The 23146-nt window shown below is 39.9% G+C and overlaps 1 protein-coding gene across 4 annotated transcripts in view; it reads left to right on the top strand.

The window, feature by feature from the left end:
- The window catches only part of PRKG1 (protein kinase cGMP-dependent 1), a 935506-nt gene that overhangs the window by 902987 nt on the left and 9373 nt on the right, over window positions 1–23146 (top strand). For all 4 annotated transcript variants that reach the window (XM_075935047.2, XM_075935046.2, XM_075935053.2 and 1 more), the window contains 4 exons: window positions 2932–3071; window positions 8231–8320; window positions 11798–11939; window positions 19758–19921. In XM_075935047.2, the coding sequence (XP_075791162.1) occupies window positions 2932–3071; window positions 8231–8320; window positions 11798–11939; window positions 19758–19921 (536 nt within the window). The remainder of the gene's footprint in view (window positions 1–2931; window positions 3072–8230; window positions 8321–11797; window positions 11940–19757; window positions 19922–23146) is intronic.

Raw genomic sequence — 23146 nt, 5'->3', positions numbered from 1 at the left:
ATGCACTGTTCTGGTCTGGTGCGGAGATCCTGGCCCTCATCGAGGTGTGGGGCAAGGAGGAAAACCTCCAGGATCTCTACTCCAGATGGCGCAATGCCAACATCTACAGCCACATGGCCAATAGCCTGGCCACCGAGGCCATATCAGGAGCCAGGAGCAGGTCCAGAGTAAGATGAAGGAGTTCTGCCAGGTCTACCCCAGGGCGAAGGAATGCAGCTCCCGCTCCGGGGCAGAACCCCACTCCTGCCCCTATTTTGAAGACTTGCAGTACAGCCCCTTTCCCACCCCCTGGTGGTGGACTTGGGGCTGGAAACGCCCATTGTTGCCGGCCTGGGGTGTCACAGCTGGGGATGAGGAGGAGGAAGAGGCAGAGAAGGACCCGGATGCGGCCAGCTCTGTGACCATGTTCACCCTGGACTGAGACATTTAAAATGACTTCATAGCCACTCAGAAAGGGGTCACGAGAAAGTGGGTGGATAGGTGGCTTTTCTTAGACCAACCTAGATCTTTTTATTTTATTTTCTCTTAAGAACATATGGTTGCCCTTTTAAAATATTTTTTAAAATTAGGCTGTGTTCTGTGTTGAATCCACATTATGTCCCTCCTCCAGAGACAAACTGGAGTTCTGATCTGGCCTACATTTCAAAATCCTGGGTACACTGACAGGTTATAAAATGAAATCTAAAAATGAAAGCTGGCTTCCTTTCTGTTTTCATAAACGTTGCCAAATAGCACTTGTACCATACACTACATTGTAGAAAAAAGTTTGATTTACCTATGTGCACTCTTCGCCATGTGACATGGGGTAATATGGTTGGCTTACTATAACCAGAGATGGAATTTAGCAAAGTTGTAGTCTAGGTGGGCAAATTATCAGTTTCTTCTGTCATTTGGTGTTAGCTACAAGGAAACTGGTTGGAGTTCAATTTTCCTTTTCAACTGAATAAAAGATTATGATTATTAAATGTATGCCAGCTTGTCTAGCAGTTTGTAATTATATTTCCTTTGTTCAGCATGAGGAGTTTTTGTTTGTTTGATGTCTTGGGCTGCTAGACAATGAGCTATCACTTAGCCAGCTCTGAGAAATCTTACTAATTTGTGGAGAAGTGAGGAGACAGGGCAAATCCATTCTGTTAATTCTGTGTTCTTCAAAGCACCTCAAGTACCATATAAGTTAGTCCTTATCTAAGCTATCAGGCTGAATTCTCTGTGGACTTAAACACTATTCAACTTCATTATCTGATGTCAACCTAGAGGAAGTAAGTCAATGCAGAATCTGGCCCCCTGCACATAAGTAGAAGTTCTGAGGGATCTTAAGTGTCTCATGTGCTTAAACTAAGCCTTTCTCCCTCCAAAAGCCTAAACTTTAGATATCTATTTTCTTAAAAATAGGCTAATTGAAGATCAAAATTTAAAATAAAGATATGCAAGAACAGCACCATTGAAAACCTAGCTTTTCTCATGCTTTTAATCCTTTCAAGGACTAAAATAAAATATTTTCTATAACTCTAACGTATCCATTGACTATAACAAGGTAATAAAGTTATACACTTACTAGCATCAGCATCTTTATGCTGGGAGTATAACTGAGAGAAATATATAATGGTGGAATTGTTGGTTTTCCCATCAACACAGAAAGTTGTTATAAGAGGCTTTTCAATTCAATGGCATATTGTACTGTCAAATGTATGCATGGACATGTTGTAGCAATATGCTACATGTTTGGAAATCTAGTTTGCAGTGAACAGATCCAGTGAGCATTTTATTAAGGCACAGCAAAGTGACTAATTTCAAAATGGTTATTCCTTAGGGCTGGTTAATTTGCTAAAAGAAAAGGATACTGTGTTGGAAAGAAAGGAGGATTCCTAGCTTTTAGGCGCTGAAATGGATATGCCTTCCTCTGACTTGGCCTGGCCTCTTACTGTGACCATCTATCCATTCTGCCAAACCCTTCCTTTGGCCTAGAAATCAGGAATGGAAAAGAGTTTGTACTGTGGTGTCAAGCTAGGAACAGAAAAAAACTGATCGTGAAATTCAGAGTGGCTCTGTGCAAGGAGGATGGGTCAGTTGATGAAAGTAAGCATTCAAGGAGTATGAGGCTGCTGTTCCATTGAGGAAAGGATGTTCTGGTGTGCAGTTGGAGTTGGTTAAGAAGGTGAAAGAAGGCAGAGCATATTTGTGGTGGGTGGAACAACTGAAGAAAACACAATTTGTAAGTCCCTCTGGGTATGTCTACACTAGCCCCTAGTTCAAACTAGGGTGGCTAATGTAGACATTCGAACTTGAAAATGAAGCCTGGGATTTAAATTTCCCGGGCTTCATTTGCATGTTCCCGGGCGGGCGCCATTTTTAAATCCCCTTAGTTTGAACTGACTGCCCGTGGCTACACGCGTCAGTCAGCAGTTAATCAGAACTAAGTCCTTAGTTCGGATTAACTGTTACTCCTCCTGCAATGAGGTATAACAGTTAATCTGAACTAAGGATTTAGTTCGGATTAACTTCTGACTGTCGCGTGTAGCCGCGTGTAGCCGCATGTAGCCGCAGGCAGTCAGTTCGAACTAAGGGGATTTAAAAATGGCGCCCGCCTGGGAACATGCAAATGAAGCCTGGGATATTTAAATCCCGGGCTTCTTTTGCAAGTTTGAATGCCTAAATTAGCCACCCTTGTTCGAACTAGGGGGCTAGTGTAGACATACCCTCTGAGACTGCAGAATACTGAAGATAAGAGCAGTCATCTTCAGTGATCTGATAATTAGGTTCCTTTTTATTTTCGTTTAATTATGATTATATCCTCCTATGAAATAAACTTCCTATTCTCTAGAAGATCTAATATTTTTGAAAGTGCTACAATATGCCTGTCCAAAATTCCAGATTGTTAGTTCTTCAGATGTTATGGGCTTCTAACTAATATATTTGTCACTTTTATTTAAGGTCCAGTTGAAAAGTGAAGAATCCAAAACATTTGCAATGAAGATACTGAAGAAACGTCACATAGTGGACACTAGACAGCAGGAACACATACGTTCAGAGAAGCAGATAATGCAGGGGGCTCATTCAGACTTCATTGTGAGGTACTGTCACTACACTTTATAAACTCATTTCAAGTTGAGAACATCTCAGACTTGGTATTGTTTGTTATAAAATTGCAATGTGTTATGGAGGTCATTATGAATTGTCCCACAAGCCCAAAAGGTAAATCACCTTTTAATTGTAGCTCATCTTTGTCAAGGAGTTTGCAAGTATGGCGCTATAGTGTTCCATGTTTATTGTCTGTCAATGAGTCAACAGATCTGCTCAGTATTTTTAACTCTCAGCCCTGAAAACTCAACCTAGTTTCTGCAGTCAAGCTGTACCGTTTCTGGATCATGCACCAGTATAGAGTCAACAATATTCAGCAAGTCTTTTAGTGCACATGCTAAAACAGAATCTAGCTCAAAATCCCTTACTCTTATTGGCTCTCTATGGCTGTGTCTAGACTACAGGTTTTTTTTAAAAAAGTGGCCTTTTTTTGATAAAAACTTCCCCTGCATCTAGACTGCGGCCACGTTCTTTCAAAATTAAATCAAAAGAACATGGTAAACCTCATTTTACGAGGAATAATGCCTTTTTCAAAAGTGCTCTTTCGAAAAAAAGGCATTATTGAATGCAAACAGGGCTTTTTTGAAAGAAAGCATCCAGATTGCCTGGGGGCTCTCTTTTGAAAAAAGCGGCTCGTTTTTTCAAAAGAAGTGGTTGCGGTCTAGATGCTCTCTTTCAAAAGAGGCTTTTTCAAAAGATTCTTTCAAAAAAAGCCTCTTTCAAAAGAGGCTTGCAGTCTAGACGAATCCTAGGAGTCAAAAATAGTAAAATCATATGTTGATCAGCAAGATAAGCAGGTGTGCCTCTGAATATGTAAGAAGAGTGTGTGGTCACTTTTCTGGCCATAATCATACTTCTATTATCTGACACTAAGCATCCCTTAAAATTGTGAATATTTGAGGAAGAAAACAGGAAGGTGAGATGCTCCCTTATGTAGTCAAGATAATTGTAAGCCTTGGAGAGTTGCTAAATCTGGCATTTAATAAATATAAAAAAGATATTAGCAATATTCTTCAGCATATTGATGAAATTAATAAACCTGTGACCAAATAATTTTATCTGTGGTAAAATCCATACATAAGTCTGTGAGGAGTGAACTCTCCAGAAAGACACCCTCACATCTCTCCCTCCCCACATCTCTCAGCTAGGGATGTTTCCTCCCAAGTTAATTATGCTGAAACACCTATCAGAAAGTTGGCAGATACTCTCAGATTCCTGAGAAGGCTCCGTGCATTTGTACCGGCTCTAGTCTTTGACAGAGCTTCCACTCTCTTGCAGCTCACTTCCACTAGAGGTGTGAGCTAAGCAGAAGAGATAATATAGCATAGGGCTTTATTACCTAGCCACATAAACTCCGCAGGGCTGAAACAGAGATGTGTCCCTAACATACTCACTTCTCCCCACTGGCTGTCTAGTCTTATTTCCTACCTCCATGCAGACTTTGAATGGCAGAGGAGCCTCTGAGGTTTAAAAGAAGTGGGAACAGGAGGCCCTACTTCCATGCTGGAAGAAGGATTGTTGTGCTCAAAGATTCCTCTGTGCTTGGATCTAGACCTATAAGAATAACAAATACTCATTCCTAGGAATGAGATGAAATGGAACAATAACTTTGCCAAAGAATTATCCATATATTTCCAACGAGCAGTGATTTTGTTTCCTGTACTCTACATTAGATATCAGATTAAAAGAAATGTTTTCTAGTATCTTGTCTATCTTGCATTAGCATTAAATTACACAGTCTTGAAAGGAAAATTGTTTATGTATATATTTTATTGCCGATTGAAGCACTATCTGTTATTTCCTTTGTACTGAATATGTTTATTTTAAGCTCATACTTGATTCATTTGCCACAACAATTACTGTATGCTTATAAACAGAGTGGCACTACATAATGCTTCAATTATCTTTACACTTAGCTTTTCTTTCATATTTGATCCATAAAAAAAAGCCTTAGTTATCTAGATTTGAGATGGTACTGAAATTGAAAGGACTCCTTGTAGACAATTACAGCATACAAATAATTTTCTAAAGTTTTGAATGCGCTACCCACTGTCTGAATCAATATACTAATGTAATGGATGGTGCTATTATAAACAGGGCTAGCAGGACATGTACACTGAAAACATAAAGGACATTTTAACATAATTGAAGGAGAACATATTCTCAAGATTAAGAGCCTGATCCTGCAAACTTTTACATGTCTAGAAGCATTGACTTCATTAGCTAATTAAATATATACTAATCACATTCTTTCCTTCTTTTTGCTTACGTAATCCTCACGTAAGATAAGATACTGGAAAGTATTTCTATTTATCTTCAGATCTACTGCAGGATCTGAGAAGGAAAGCACAAAAATAAGGCTGCTTATGTAATGAACCATATTCAGGACTGCTATGAGGATGAGTAAACCTAAAAATGTTAAAATTGATCAGAAACTGTTTAGATACAGTTATGCTGCATACTTCTTATGGTGCCTTGTAGGGTATATATTCAGGAATTATATAGGGCATATACCCTTTAATACAGATATAAATATCAGAGCAGCTGGTAAGCCATGGTTTAAGCATGTAAAGTCATGCCCAGGTACATGCCCTATTTGGCTTTCTACATGTCCAAGTCATGCCCTCCATCGACTTTGCTATTTTTAGCAATATAATGTCCCACTGCTGGAGCTTTTGCACAACTCTTAACTAAAATAAGTAGTTAATTAAATTATTTTAATTTTGATTGACTAATCAAGTTTGTACTGAAGTCTAATAAGTGACAAAATAAATTGCAAAAGGAGGATTTAAAAGATGGGTTCATTTTTCTTTCTTTTAATCTTTTGTGACCATCATATACTATGATGAATCAAGACTAATATTTCATAAATAGAGGAACATATATTGTTTTTAACTGATTTTCCCCCTGTGGCTATTGACAAAGCAAAAGACAAAAGGCATTGATTCTAGCAAATTTTTGTAAGTTTTCTCAGGCTATTTCTAGACTGCAGGCTTCTTTCGGAAGAAGCTTTTCTAGAAGAGATCTTCCAGAAAAACTTCTTCCGAAAGAGAGCCTCCACACTGCAAAAGCACATTGAAAAAGTGATCTGCATTTTTGAAAGATAGCATCCACACTGAATGGATGTAATCTTGCATTTCAGCTGTGATTACTATGGACGGAGTGGCCACCAGCGCACCTATGCTTTTTCCTCTTTAGTCGACTTTTGAAAGAACTCCCTCTTCCCCATCCATTCATGCCTGGAAAAAAGGCTTCTTTTTTGTAGAATGAGGATTACCAATGTCAGAAAAAACCCACTGTTCTTTCGATTTTCTTTTGGAATGACATGATTGCAATGTGGACATAATTGACGTTTTTTGAAAAAATGGCCGTTTTTCTGAAAAAAAGCTATAGTGTAGACAATACCCTCTTGCAGGTCAGCAAATACTCCTCAGTCCTGAGATGGATTATAGGTCTCAGAATTTTCTAGTAGAGGTGAACAGATGAATTGCTATTCCAAAATGTATGACAGTCATTTTATTCTTATTGTTATCCTTATTACAACCCTAAGTGGCATTGTGCTGTGCGCTGTACAAATATAGATCAAAGACAAACTCTGCTCTGTTTTGTGATATCATGTCAAGTAGAGACTATTTTGAGACCAACAGTTTCATGTTACCTAAGCTATTATTTCACCAAATGCCTCTAAAAATAAAAGACGAATGCATTAAACAACTGTATCATGACCAGCTAGTATATCCCTCTTTCATGGTATATATCATGTAACAGCTCCTTGAGAGGTATAACGAAGTATATTATTTACTTTGAACTACTTGATTCTGCAACATCTTCTGTTTTCATTATAGCCACTGGAGACTATCAAGTCCATAATGCTTAACACATACCGAGTCCTGTGCATGGATGCAGTTACACAATCATAGAATCCGTTCATTGCTGAAGAATTATTTTCCAGAATCTAAGCTTTTTTGTTCTTTATGATGTGGTTGCAAAGAAAACCATTCAAATGTGTGAACTGAGTGTAAACAGATATAGCAAAGTGTGCGGCTTTCTGCAAAAAGCCTGAAATGACAACTGTCACAGGCATAACAATAGGTCTCAGAACAGTTTGCCTTTGCACTATAATAATTCTGAAATCTAGTGATGGGTTTATGGTCAAAATTGGGAGCAAATTTACTTATCCGACAAAGCCAATCTATCTCCCAGACCTTAACTTTTCAGGAGCCCAATGATCCTTTACCCATCTGCCAAAATGTACAGCTTCCTCCAGATAGATTCTGCATGCTGCATGTTCTCAGAACAAAGCTCTTCAGCACCTTTAAAATGGAAAATACAGAGTAAATTTCATTTAGTTTAACATCAAATGAAATAATACAATGTACAATTCCTTGCATTATTTTCATATTTAATTAAATTAATATACTCCATTTGTTTAATTTATCTGAAGATGGAAGACAATTTCCAGACTGCTTCACAAGAATGTTGCGGAAATGTGTAGAAAGGAAAGTTTTCCCCATAGCGTTTAGGTGAAGCCTGACATAGAGTATATGCTGAATACATGCTCCTTGCCCCAGCTATCTCATTAAACTTATTTTTCCCACATACTCAGTCATCCTGAAAGGGGAAATAAGAACCTATTGCTAGTCAAATGATTAGGATTTCTTCTTCTTTTTTTAAAAAAGGTCTATGAAATTAATTCTCAAATTGTGTTGAATTCTTACATGAACCAAAAATTAAGGGGAATTCTTTTGAAATTAAATGAAAGAAAGACTTCAGATCTACAGATTGACTCCATACTTTGAAGGATAAAGGATTTTTTGCTCATTACAAGAACTGGTGTACATATTGTCTTCCTTCTCTTTCAAATAATCTTTGAAAGCAGCAATGTCATCTAAGTAGTTAGAAATGTCATGGTTTCTTAGTTCCCAGAGTACCAACATCATCCTCTTATAATGCATTTCAACACTAAAATACCACATCCCTTCTGCCAAAATATTTCATATATGATTCAACAGAATGAAGATACTCAAGTGATATTCAATATTGTGATATTCAAAATATATGTAACAATAAGAAGTGTGAAAAATCACTAGAATACCTTTTACCAAACAGAATTCTTTATCTTTTATTGCACTTACTTCTTTGCAAATAATAGGCTGTACAGGACATTCAAAGACAGCAAATATTTATACATGTTGATGGAAGCCTGTCTAGGTGGAGAGCTTTGGACAATTCTCAGGGACAGGTAAGAAATTTTAAAAACCTTCTATCTGAAAAGGAGAAGTATATGTCTGTGTTAACTCTGATCTTGTGTATATATTTATTTCTAGTAGATGATCTGTGACATGCATTAAAATCCAGATCCCTGGATATCATCAAGCTGTGCTTGGCACAGGACTCAGAAAAGTTGAAAAAAAAGTCATGTTTCTGCTCCATTCCTTCCCTGTAAACCCAATCCTGGTGATGACCAAGGACCAAAGTGATCTCTGTCATAAGTTAGAGTAGCCTAAGCACTACTTTAATTTACACTAATTAGGATAGTGATCACTCCACCAGCTGAGGACAGTTCTCTGTCACTTTACTATGCCTGTTTCCAGATTCTTCCACTTATCCTGAGCTGCTTAGGATCCATGAAAAAGAACAGAGCTAGGCAACAGGATCTAATTCATAGTGTCCTAAATTGCAAAAACTGGATTCAGAACTGAAATTTCAGCCAAAATACTGGGTGAGGGAGTGGGGAAGGGAACCAGAGAGGGGAAGCAAAAAAGAGGAGGGGAGTAGCCTTTCTTAAAACCTTTAGACTAATGCTAGGAAATGGAAGACTTGGATTCCATTTCCTTTTTCCCTGATGTGAAGCTGGGATTTGAACTTGGGTTGCTCACAATACAGATAAATGCCCCAAGCTAAGTTACTAGACACATTTGACTTTAATGTCTCTGTACCAAATCTACAAAGCTACTTAGGAACCTAAAGACTTAGTTGAGTTCTGGCTCCACTGTGATTCACAAAACTGCTGCCAAACCCCTGAGACAGCTACATTCACTTAGCACCTAAGTTTTCAGTGTAAAAGTTACCTATGTGCCTCCTGTATTTGTGCCCTTGATAATGTGTTTTGCAGTCTCCTAGTCTAGGGGTATATGTACATCGCAATAAAAATCATGTGGCTGGCCTATGCCATCTGGCTTGGTCTTGAGGAGTTCAGATTAATGGTCTATTTAACTGGTGGGTAGGTGGTTTGGGCTCGGGATGGAGTCTGAGCTGACGCGTCTGGGCTGTCCGCTGTCCGCGTGTTCCGCGGCTTTGCTCCCCGTCCCCCTGGTCTGCAGACCAGGGAGACGGGGAGCAAAGCAGAGCAAAGCCGCGGAGCCCGAGCGCAGCAGGACAGCCACGGCGCATCTGGACTGTTCCGCTGCCCCCGTGCTCTGCGGCTTTGCTCCGGACACCTGTGGTACAGCAGCTGGGGTGCTGCCGGTTGGTCCCGTAGCGCCGCTCTGGGCGCTATTGGACCAACCCGGCAGCACCCCAGCTGCTCTGCCCCAGGCGTCCCCAAGTCAGCCGCTGCTGAAACTGACCAGTGGCTGACTACAGGAAGCCCCAGCCCTGGGCTTCCTGGAATCAGCCGCTGATCAGTTTCAGCAGCAGCTGACTTGGGGATGCCTGGGGTTCTTAAGTTGAATCTGTATGTAAGTCAGAACTGGCGTCCAGATTCAGCCGCTGTTGAAACTGATCAGTTTCAGCAGCGGCTGAATCTGGACGCCAGTTCCGACTTACATACAGATTCAACTTAAGAACAAATCTACAGTCCCTATCTTGTACATAACCCGGGGACTGCCTGTATTTAAAAAACATTGCAATTCCAAAGTTATGAGGGGTCTGGATTCATTTTTTTTTCCTTCCAAAGTCTGATGAATTCACCCTTTTGTTATTTGAATTGTGGTTTATACTGCCATCTAGCTTAGAAATACATTATTTTAGTTTCAGTGAGCAGAGCTCAAACAATTCTGTTAAAATCTAATTGTGATTTTAGTAACGATATATTTATTCAAAAAGAGTTGGATATGATTCACTTCTTTAAATAGTTCTAAACTGGTGATAAACTAAGAATTCTAATGCATTTTATTTTATTTTATTTATTTATTATTTATTTTATGCATTCTACTTTTGTCTGAGTCATGAACAGCATCTAGCATTAGTCTTTGATCCATTTTAGCAGATTTAGTTTGAAACTTGTATTTTACATACATAAGAAAGATGTATGACAAAACTTTATCTTTGGATTAAATAGCATTCATTTTATAATGACCATATTTATTTCATAACTGTGTCTAATGTAACAATGTTTTTAAGTTGGGAACCTAGTTTTAAAATGTTTCATGTGAATAAAACTAATGGGTAAAATGCTAACCTCATGAGAGGAAGCCAAGCAGAAATTAGTTTACTTTTATTCATAAAAACATGTTTGCTAAAGGCTGTTTTCTAATGAGCAGAGGACTTTCAAACTGTGTATTTATTGTATGGTTAGATGAAGTAGAGTAGATCAGATTGGCTATAGAAGAACAATATTTTAGTAGGAGGAAGTAAGTGGTTTGGTCTCCCTAACTGTTAATAAAGAAGACTAGTTTTTCAGCTAAAGAATAAATAACTAACCTACAACTGGATAGTTTGTATTCCTCTAATTAGTTTGAGATACTGATATCTTCTCTGTTCATTTTGTGCTTATGTTTTATTCATTCAGGTGGGGAAAAAAGAAGCTTTCCTTATTTATTACTAAATTATAACCTTTCTTTTCAACAAATTAAATAAACATGATTATATCATATCTACACAGCTATTTCTAAGAATGTTTCCTTCTGGCAGCTAAAGAGAGGCTAGAGCAGCGATGGGCAACCTAGGATAATAAGTAGGCCGTATGAGTGGCCTCCCTTCATCTCATTGTGCCTCAAGATTGTCATAACGAAGATGGTCTCCCAAGATAGGCTAGTTTTGCAAACTGCACTTCCATATATATTATTTGTGGGGTGTGTCAACTGAACTGTAACAGCACTTTGATTGGCTGAAGAGGGAGCACACAGCTCTCACAGTGAATGTTGTGTGCAATCAGCATGCACCTCACTTCAAATATCCTTACCTGATGTGTGTGTCACTTTAGCAATACCCATAGGAGAAAAAACAACATGAATGGAAACCAACAGATCTGGCAACCCCGTGCAAGAGCAACATTAAACAAAATATCTCACAGGTTACACATAAAACCCTGATGGGGAGCATGTGACCCTTGGGCCACAGGTTGCCCACCACTGGACTAGAGTAATATCATTAAATACATGAAACATACTCTCTTGATACCCTTACCATTAGAGACAAAACTTATTGGAAAAATACGGTTTCATAGTAATATTATTTTGAACTATAAGTTTAGGCCTTGATCTTTCAAAGTGAAATAAATAGGACTACATATATATCTAAGTTAAGCACATGTTTAAGAACTTTGATGAAGTGGGACAGAGAGCTTAGCATCTTGCAAAATCAAGACCTTAAAAATCTAGGGTATTGAATCTATGCGCTCTTGCTTCCCAACCTGCATAGCGGAGTTTAATTCTTGGTAAGCTTTATTTCACTGTTGTAATCATAGTGACATGCACAACCAAATATGCAACATTAAATGCTAATTATTTGAATGGCTTCCATATCTTTGTTTTTTTTTCAATTTTCTTTTATATAGAGGTTCATTTGAAGATTCTACAACCAGATTTTATACAGCATGTGTAGTGGAAGCTTTTGCTTATTTGCATTCCAAAGGAATAATTTATAGGGACCTCAAGCCAGAAAACCTCATTCTAGATCACCGAGGTTATGCCAAACTGGTGAGTGCTTACAATGTCTTTTTTTTTTCTGTGCAGCAAACATTCAAAAAACTTCAGTGCCATGTTTATTACATGAGAGTTAAATCTCTTTTCCATCAGGAACTTCTACATAAAGGTTTATAACTCACCCATAAAATAGTACTTCTCGCTGAAACTTTAGCATTCAGACTTGCAATCCAGAACAAATTGTTTAGAGAAATGAATTAGGAAAAGCTAACTGACCATTTTGTTCTATGTGGGGACAAAAATAGAAGTTTACAATAGATGTTTCAAAGTTGTTGTTGGTGGTGGTGGCTTACACTCATAAATCACTTTTATTTTTACAGACTACTGGTGCCAAATTTTTGCAGGCTGATGTGAACAAATTGTTTTCTTTGTTTAAAAAAACCATGATTTGTGTATGGAGATATTGAACTCATTTGGTTATTTCAACAAAAGATTACACTAAGGTCACATCTACACAACAGGGCAAAAGTTGAAATAAGCTACACAACATGAACTACATCAATTGCATAGCTTCCATCAAAATAGCTAATTTCGGCTTTTGGCACAATCTACACAGCAGGAAGTCACAGAAAGAGCACTCTTCCTCTCAGGGGCAGATGACCGTTTTGCGGGGCCCCGGGCAGCATAATTTCGCGGGGCCCCTCCTTTGCCATGGCACATGCGCAGTGACGCCATGCGCATGTGCGGTGGCGCCATGGCACATGCGCGGGGCTTTTTGAAGCACGGGGCCCGGGGCAGCCGCCCCCTTCGCTCTGCCCTATATCCGCCCCTGCTTCCTCTGACTTCCCTTACTCCTTGTAAAATGAGGGTTACAGGAGTTGGAGTAAAAAAGGTTCTCCAGCTCGACATTACTTCGACATTATGTCAAAATAGCTGCTTGTAGTATAGATGTAGACTATGTTATTTCGGAATAACATTAATTATCCTGAAATAACACTGATGTGTAGATGTACTCTTATTATTTTGAATCCTCAGGCTTGTCCTGCTAACATGTAGCTAATACAGAAAGGTGCTGTAAAAAGAATCTTTTTCCTAGTTAGTTATACTTTAAGCCTAAACTTCTTTTACATGAAGGCTCCAATCCTACAAGCATTTGTGCACTTAGCTTTAGACACAGGAGTATTTACTTGATTTCAAGTAATATTCTTAGACTGTAGCTGTGAGTTCAGTATAACATAAGAACGGCCGTACTGGGTCAGACCAAAGGTCCATCTAGCCCAGTATCCTGTCTATCGACAGTGGCCAACACCAGGTGCCCCAGAGAGGGTGGACCAAAGACAACGATCAAGCGATTTGTCTCCTGCCATCCCTCTCCGGCCTCTGTCTGTCAGAGGCTAAGGACACCATTTTATTCCCTGGCTAATAGCCTTTTATGGACCTAACCTCCATGAAATTATCTAGCTTCTCTTTAAACTCTGTTATAGTCCTAGCCTTCACAGCCTCCTCTGGCAAGGAGTTCCACAGGTTGACTACATGCTGTGTGAAGAAGAACTTTCTTTTATTAGTTTTAAACCTGCTACCCATTAATTTCATTTGGTGTCCTCTAGTTCTTCTATTTAGGGAACTAATAAATAACTTTTCTTTATTGGCCCTCTCCACACCACTCACGATTTTATATACCTCTATCATATCCCCCCTCAGTCTCCTCTTTTCTAAACTGAAAAGTCCCAGTCGCTTTAACCTCTCCTCATATGAGACCCGTTCCAAACCCCTAATCGTTTTAGTTGCCCTTTTCTGAACCCTTTCCAAGGCCAAAATATCTTTTTTGAGGTGAGGAGACCACATCTGGACACAGTATTCAAGATGTGGGCGTACCATAGTTTTATACAGGGGCAGTAAGATATTCTGTGTCTTATTTTCTATCCCTTTCCTAATAATTCCTAGCATCCTATTTGCCTTTTTGACCGCCGCTGCACACTGTGTGGAAGTTTTCAGAGAACTGTCCACGATAACTCCAAGATCTCTTTCCTGATTTGTCGTAGCCAAATTAGCCCCCATCATACTGTACGTATACTTGGGGTTATTTTTCCCGATGTGCATTACTTTACACTTATCCACATTAAATTTCATGCATGCCTAATGTTATGAACATTTGTAAATAACTGCAGGATCAGGACACAGGTAAAACAACAAACACTGCTGGAAAAGTTCTTACATATCTCTGTTACCTGATCTTGTTAATCCCTTTTTTAAGTCTTTACATTGGTGATTAGAGAAATTCTACACAGTTAGGGTATGTCTACACTGCCACCCTAGTTCGAACTAAGGTGGCTAATGTAGGCATTCGAAGTTGCAAATGAAGCCCGGGATTTAAATATCCCAGGCTTCATTTGCATCTTGCCGGGTGCCGCCATTTTTAAATCCCCGTTAGTGTGGACTCCGTGCACGCGGCTACACGCAGCACGGAGTAGGTAGTTCGAATTAGGCTCTCTAATTCGAACTACCAGTACACCTCATTCCATGAGGAGTAATGGTAGTTTGAATTAGAGAGCCTAATTCAAACTACCTACTCGGTGCCGCGTGTAGCCACGGGCACGGAGTCCGCACTAACCGGGATTTAAAAATGGTGGCGCCCGGCAAGATGCAATGAAGCCCGGGATATTTAAATCCCGGGCTTCATTTGCAACTTCGAATGCCTACATTAGCCACCCTAGTTCGAACTAGGGTGGCAGTGTAGACATACCCTTACAGAGTAGCACAGGGTTAGCTTTCATATAGATTTGCTTAACACTGTTGGAAAACTAATAGGCAGGAGAGAGATAAACCAGATTTGTAAAATTGACCTTCAATTTTTGTTTTCAAAATTTAGAAAATGGGCATAAATAATAACCATTTAGACATTTGAATTACCTAATTTTACCTACAAACCAGGAAATTAAAAAATCAGATATCATTATTTGTTCCTGAAAAAGCAGAAGATGGGTGGTAAAGATGTGACTGGCTTGCTGAAAAATATCACCCATCAAACACATAGGCTGTGTCTAGACTGGCCAGTTTTTCTGGAAAATCAGCCGCTTTTCCGGAAAAACTTGCCAGCTGTCTACACTGGCTGCTTGAATTTCCGCAAAAGCACTGACGATCTCATGTAAGATTGTCAGTGTTTTTGCGGAAATACTATGCTGCTCCTGTTCGGGCAAAAGTCCTTTTGCATAAAACTTTTGCGCAAAAGGGCCAGTGTAGACAGCTCAGATTTGTTTTCCGAAAAAAAGCCCCGATCGTGAAAATGGCGATTGGGGCTTTTTTGCGGAAAAGCGCGTCTAGATTGGCACGGACGCTTTTCTGCAAAATGTGCTTTTGCGCAAAAGCGTCCGTGCCAATCTAGACGCTCTGTTCTGAAAATGCTTTTAACGGAAAATCATTTCTGGAAAATCATGCCAGTCTACACGTAGCCATACATGTGAATATTAAAAATTAGGGACTGAATTAAGTCCCTTCAAGGACATCTTGCTAGAAAAGAGTCCAGAATGTCTTTCCTTCCTCGTTTATGCCCCCCACAATCACGCCTGAATTCCTATCCAGACAAAGTGTAACCATAAAATGATGCAGAAGGAGATTACCTAATAGCTAAAATATTACACTTTAGTTAAATATTGGATACACAGCTTAGTTTTTTGGTTGTTAGAACTGAAATTTCATAGAATCATAGAACACCAGAACTGGGAGATACCTTGAGAAGTCATTGGCTACGTCTACACTGGCACCCTTTTCCGGAAATGCTTAAAACGGAACAGTTTTCCGTTATAAGTATTTCCGGAAAAAGCACGTCTACATTGGCAGGATGCTTTTCCGGAAAAGCACTTTTTCTGGAAAAGCTTCCGTGGCCAATGTAGACGCGCTTTTCCGGAAAAAAGCCCCGATCGTCATTTTCGCAATCGGGGCTTTTTTGCGGAAAAGACTACTGTGCTGTCTACACTGGCCCTTTTCCGGAACAGTTTTTCCAGAAAAGGACTTTTGCCTGAACGGGAGCAGCATAGTTTTTCCGAAAAAACACTGACAATTTTACAGTAGATCGTCATTGCTTTTCCGGAAAAGCAAGCGACCAGTGTAGACAGCTGGCAAGTTATTCCAAAAAAGCGGCTGCTTTTCCAGAATAAGTGGCCCAGTGTAGACATAGCCATTGAGTCCAGTCCCCTGCCCTCACAGCAGGACCAAGAACTGTCTAGTTCATCCCTGACATGTGTTTGTCTAACCTACTCTTAAATATCTCTAGAGATAGAGATTCCACAACCCCCCTAAGGAATTTATTCCAGTGTTTAACCACCCCAACAGGCAGGAAGTTTTTCCTGATTTCCAACCTAAACCTCCCTTGCTGCAATTTAAGCCCATTGCTTCTTCTCCTATCCTCGGAGGTCAAGGAGAACAATTTTTCTCTCTCCTCCTTATAACACCTTTTTCAATACTTGAAAACCACTATTACGTCCCCCCTCAGTCTTCTCTTTTCTAAACTAAACAAGCCCAGTTCTTTCAGCCTTCCCTCATAGCTCATGTTTTCTAAACCTTTAATCATTTTTGTTGCTCTTCTCTGGACCTTCTACAATTTCTCCACATCTTTCTTGAAATGTGGTGCCCAGAACAGGACACAATACTCCAACTGAGACCTAATCAGCACAGAGTAGAGCACAAGAATGACTTGCTCACAACACTCCTATTAATGCATCCCAGAATCATGTTTGGGTTTTTTTGCAAGTGTCACACTGTTGACTCATGTTTAACTTGTCATCCACTATGACTCCTAACTCCCTTTCAGCAGTACTCCTTCCTACACAATCACTTCTTATTCTGTATGTGTGAAATGGATGGTTCCTTCCTAAGTGAAGCACTTTTCATCTGACCTTGTTTAAGCTTCATCCTGTTTACTGAAGACCATTTCTCTCTTTTGTCCAGATCATTTTGAATTTTGACCCTATCCTCCAAAGCACTTGCAACCTCTTCCAGCTTGGTATCATCTACAAACTAAATAAGTGTACTCTCTATGCCAATATCTAAATCATTGATGAAGATATTGAACAGAACTGGTCTCAAAACAGAACCCTACTCATATGTACTTGAAAAATCTTTTAGTCACAAATTATTGATTTGAACCAAGAGTACAATATGCAAATGCTTGCATGGTAACATGCTAAAATATTTATCCTGAATCTACTAAAATAAGGATGGGTCCAGATGTATGGCTGGCCAAGCAAACATTATGCAGGAACACAAAATGTTTGCAGATTTGGACACAGTTACCTCTGGGTTTCCCATCCTCACACTCTTGTCCAGAAACCTTTTGTGAAGCCTAAATTTTAAAGTGATTATAAGAAAAGGTAATTTGCAAGACAACATTTCCACTTGTTTATCCAAGATAGTTGCTGCTGTATTATTACTAGAACTCTCTTGTTGGCTGAGATCTGAGTTTAAAAAGAAAAGCTTCAATAGTTGATAACTAAAGTTCCACATCTTCAGACAGTCATTCAAAATGTAGTCTAAATGGAACATGTTTATAGAAAGTGTTCTCTAGCTTGCAGTCATGTCCTCGGCTTGTACTTCAAGCATTGTATCACACAGTCAGACACATTTTCAAATTGTGAAGCAAACATTTTCCATTAGAAATCTCTAGAAAATATAATATTTTCTATATTTCTCTATTTGCTCAGAAAGAAGGTGGCTTCCTTTGTATAATCCAGTCTTCCGGTGACAAAGGCATAAATGGGAAAAGAGTGCTCACAATGGGTTTATGGTTTCAAAATATTCAGACATTACAGACAGAACAGAAAGCACCAGCCTACTCAGGGAAAGTACATTGTACTTGCACTCTGCCATCTACACTGGCTAGAGAATGATATTCCTGGTAGTGAACTCTAAGATGTTAGTTTTGAGCTAGAACCATAATTTTGTCCTTGCTACCAAAGAGAGCATCTGACTCCCAATTTGGGATAGTGGGAGTAACAATCACTGGAGTTGCCTGAGCTTCCTAGTGTAAGGACAAATGGCAGAATAGACAGAGGTTTTTAAATTAGAAATTGATTTCTTCATCCAATGTGTGTCTGCATCACAGATGGCATAAGGAGCATGCAAGGAGTATAGCTCAGAATTAAATGGAGTGTGTCGGGGGTGGCGTAGATGTGTACAAAAACATGCTCACGAGAGAGATTTATAGACAAAACCACATGTAAATGGAATTCAGGAGCTCTCTGTTGGCAGCTGTGCTTCAGTCCCCCTCAATCAACTACGGAATATAAAAGTATGGATTTGAGTCTGATTATAATAATTGATTTATTTTGATATCTTTAGATGCACACAAAGTCCTGATTTGGAATTTAGCTTGACACAATTTGGGGTGCGATGGGCGGGTGCGTGTCACCTATGATCAGGCTGTTAGAAAAAGCCAGAATAACTGAAGCATAGTGCTGTCACCTAGTTGCGTGACAAATTATTTTACTGTATCACTCTGTTGTGTGAAAGTGAAACCTCAGGGTCTCCCTTGATACTTTCATTTTCAAAGCTTAGAACTACAGGTTGGACTTCCCTGGTCTGGCACCACCAGGACTTGACTGGTCCCAAATGAGAGAATTTGTGGGACTAGGAGAGGTGTCCCCTGCCACCTGCCTGAAGCCAGCTGAACCTCCTGCCTCTGGCCCCCCTACTCCCTCCTCAGCTGGGCTGTCTGTCGTGCTGCCGTTACCCCACAACTCCAGGCTGCCATGGGCGGCCGGGGTTCTCTGGCCCAGGTATTGGCCTCACACTGCTGAGAACAGCCAAGTTTCCCTGGCTCAGTGTTGCTGCGGGCAGCTAAGGCTCTCCAGCCTACGCACTGCCACGGGTGGACTGGCTTCTTCAGCCCCGCAGTGCATGAGCGGATAACGTTCCCCGGCCCCGCACTGCTGCGTGCTGCTGGGCTTCTCTGGCCCTCAGCCCTGTGCTACCACAGGTGGCCAGGTTTCCCTGGCTCTGTGCTGCTGCACTTCTCTGGCATCCAGCCCCATACTGCTGCTCATGGCCAAGGTTGCACTGCCACAGGCTGCTGGGGTTCTACAACCCCATAACTATTGTGGGGCTACTCCATCCCTGGTCTGAACTGCTGGCCCTCCTGCCATTAGGCTTCTGGACTCTCTGGTCCAGGAGCATCCATGGTCCAGCTGTTGTAGGACCAGAGTGCCAGATTTCAGAGGTGCAACCTGTATGTTCCACTGGCAGCCCTTGATCATATCCCTGGTGATATGGTTCCATCAACTAATCAAGAAGTAAAAACATGGGCAACAAAGATTTTTTTCTCATTGTTTGCTTTTCCTATGGTAACTGATGCCACTTGAACAATTCCCAAGAACTACAATTAGGCAAAGGAGAACAAGCATACCCCACGTGGCAGGGATCCATTCATCCTATCCTGGGCCTATTCTTTGATCTGACCACAGTGAACTGACATGAATAGTTCATTACTCAAACAGAAGTTTGGTATTAGAAGAAAGAAATGTGAGCCATGTGCAAATGTCCAACATCACCTGAATAGGGCAGAGATTGATTAAAAGATTTATTGGAACAGATCTAGTTATCATAACCATTAACAACCTATGAAGAGATGTTTGGTTCATTGTCATTCTCTATTCTTATCTCAAAAGAAGCACTGGAGTTTGTACTATGAAAGCTAAATCTGGAAAAAAAGTCATGCTGTGGTTGTCTGTTTTATTTTTAACAACCTAGCATGCTCTGGTTTATGATAATATTCCCACGAGGAAACCTTTATGTCTGCTTTGCTTCTCTAAGAAGAACAGAACACATTGCTGAAATGTCCTTTATTTTTTCTGCATTGATGGAATTCCTTTCCTTTCACAGGTCGATTTTGGCTTTGCAAAAAAAATAGGATTTGGAAAAAAAACATGGACTTTTTGTGGAACTCCAGAGTACGTAGCCCCAGAGATCATCTTGAACAAAGGTCATGACATTTCAGCAGACTACTGGTCACTGGGAATCTTAATGTATGAACTCTTGACTGGCAGGTATGGGCATTGGAATTGGAACTGCTGATAAAAATAGATCAGCAAATTACAGAGTATTTCTGCCTTTGTCACTTTGATTAGAATACTGGAAGACTCAAAGCCGGTATCTGTGATGATGGCATACAAGAGTCTGAAAACTTTACTGATAAATCTAATTGTTATTACTTTTGCTGTTTAATCATAGATCACTTTCATACAGTTATCAAATTACAAGGCATTTAGTCACAAGGCAATTTACAGTTTTATCATGAAAACATGTAAAGTGACACCAAACTCATGACTATAACCTACCCTCATTTCCCGCCCAGATTTCCTAATGAGAAAGGTGGAGCTGCATTTACTAGCAGGAGGGGGAGATGAGGAGAAAAAATTGCAATTCACCCATGGGCAGTGGAAACTAGCAGCATATGAAAGAGATTAGGCAATTCTGATATGGTGCAGCATCTCTAGATTGTTTTTTAATATGTTACAGATAAGAATTTACATCAAAATGACACATGAATGTTCTTATATCATGCCTCTTAGACTCTGCTCTTCTCCAAACTCACTAAGTATTTCTCAAGACATCAGCACATAAAGGGCTTTCCTGGAACTGTTGCCTCAGCTCTCAAGTATATAAAGCAACAATGCCAAGAGAGTTAAGTGTGTCTTCAATGAGGCATCAAATCATCAAGCAGAACCTATGGTCAGAATTCAGGATGAGGTTTGAGATATATGCTAGTGGAGGGCAAAAGAGGACCCAGCAGGCTCTCCCACTTACATCTTGCCAGCTCTGCAGGAGTTGGAACAGGGACATAGTCCTGTTTCCTCCTTATCCTTTAAATCTAACTAGCTCTCTCCTTTGGGCCAAGATACAGGCATGCCCAGCAATTTGTGTTTCTTAGCTATTCTGAGTCAACAGCTAGTATTTCTTCCACTCTTGGCTGAAAACAGCATGAGGGGCATGAAAGACTGCAAGCTCCAGAAAATTTATAATACACAAGCTGCAATTATTTCATATAGTATGTGGAGCCATCAACGTCTCCTTCATTGCTTATAGGAGTAACTCTTTATTCTGTGTGTGTAACTCCAACTGACAAAGTAGAGAGCTGAGTCCTTAACATTGGGATACTTATATGCTTGAGAATTTCATTTGAAAAAACTTCATTATTTCAATTATGCAGTTTTATTCTGCAGAATCATTTGAACAATTTTTATACATACAAACTTAATATTTCAGTTATTCAGAAATTGATTCAAATGTTTCCATTTGCATCAAATTTCTGTATGAATCTGAAAAAGTGTTAAAAACACCACCAACAAATCACGTTTGGGATAGAATATACAAAACAGACTCAACAAGTTAGGTGGTATAAACGCAGCTAACATTAAAAACCATCACAGATTCTGGATTGTATACTCCCTTAATGATGACAAAAGGTCAAAATTAAGTTACCATTAAAAAAAAAAAACATAAATCAGATCACTGAAAGGCATATCCAGATTCCACTTTAAATGGTTCCATTTCTAATCCCTATGGGTGTTCAGAATTAACAATACACCCACCCTCCCCCATCAGCACTTGTGCTAAAAATAGACCACAAACTGCATCTTTTCAAATATTTGTGACTTTGTATAATTTACTTCCTATATCATCAGGACAAACTCGAGAGCACATATCATATTGAGTAATTTGTTTTTACTTAAACATGTTCAATTAGCTATAATTCAATTTTAATCATTTCAATTTATAATATTAATATTTATATTTAAGAATGTTATTCTGTTTTTATCTATTTACATTTTCATGGTTGCAGGAGGTAATGAGCATCAATAATAAGGGAATCTAGTAATTATTTAATGACAACTGATTTTGAGATTCAAAAATTAAAGCTTTAACAGTGAAAATGCAAATGGTCAACATCACATGTCGAAATAGACAAAAGTAAATTCATTAAATCAATCTAAATCTGTAGAGAGGCAAAGCAAGAAAAATACTGCTTGAAAATTTATCAATGAAAATATTTTTCATTGCATTAAGTACATAACAAAGAGTTTCATTATGCCCTGTGTTCATTCTGAAGAGCTGTTGGTACAGAGTTTACTGACATTTACCAATAAAAATAAAATCCTTCCGCATCTATTTATAACTTAACCAACTTCTCTCTTAAATGTTGTATACATTGTGTGGCAAGGTCAGTCCCACTCCTGGGTCCCTGACCCCTGTTCTGTCCACTATCCCACAGCTTTAGGGCTGCAGCATGACACTCACTTGCAGAGTTTTTAGCACTTGACCTTCCTGGCCCTCAGCATAAAGAATGGAGTGTTGGGCTGAAGCCCTGGGCCAGTCATGGTTGAGTAGTAAGTCCTCCTCTAGCCCCATGGGAATAGGAAGCCTTTCAACCCTCCCTGCTCAAGCTCCTCACCTCCCCCTGTAGCCTTTAGGAGGACTGGTGATTCCTCCTGTTCCGCTCCTCTGAATCTCATCACCTGGTTGTTTGCTCCTCTCCACACTCCTCCTCAGCTCTCTCTCCCCTCTTGCCCTCTCCCCTAGGGAAGGCTTTTAAAGAGGCCTTGTGGCAGCCTGATTCAGCTCACCTGGCCCTTAATTAATTTTCAGCCACCCTGTCTCAGCTGCCCTTTTAACCTTTCCTGTCACGTATCCTCCTCCCCTACTGAACACTATGGGGTTGGGCTTCTTGGGACGGCAGGCAGTGCACCCTCAACAGGCTGTTGATCTTGTCATGCTTGGTTCCAGCCCTAAGTTTCACTTGAAAGTGGAAGGAACAGGAACCATTGTGTTACTAGACATTTTTGTCTTTGTTCCAGTGCATCCACTGTTGGGGAGCGTGGTCTATAACCAGGATGAATTTTTGTTCAAGTAAATACCACCACAGACTCTCCATCACCCACTTCATGGCAAGGCACTCTTTTTCCACAATAGCATAATTTCTTTCCTTTGGTAGGAGCTTTTGGCTCAGGTATAGGATGGAGGGATCTTACTCTCTGACCATTTTGGACAGCCCGGTGCCCAACCCAACTTCAGAGGCATGAAGAAAAATCTCCTTCTTGAAGTCAGGGGCTATAAGTACCGGGTCCCTACACAAGGCTGTCTTCAGGTCTGCTGCCGGGATCCAATTCGCGACTTCTGGGCCACAGGCTTTTGCTAGGTCTGTCAGGGGACATGCTCTGGAGGCAAAGTGGGGGTTAAATTTCTGATAGTACCCCACTAGCCCAAAGAATGCC

The sequence above is a fragment of the Pelodiscus sinensis genome, chromosome 8, assembly GCF_052426305.1.
Source record: "Pelodiscus sinensis isolate ZL-2025 chromosome 8, ASM5242630v1, whole genome shotgun sequence".
NCBI lineage: Eukaryota > Metazoa > Chordata > Testudines > Trionychidae > Pelodiscus > Pelodiscus sinensis.
Note: the sequence above shows the minus strand (reverse complement) of the source record. Positions and strands in the feature narration are given on the sequence as shown.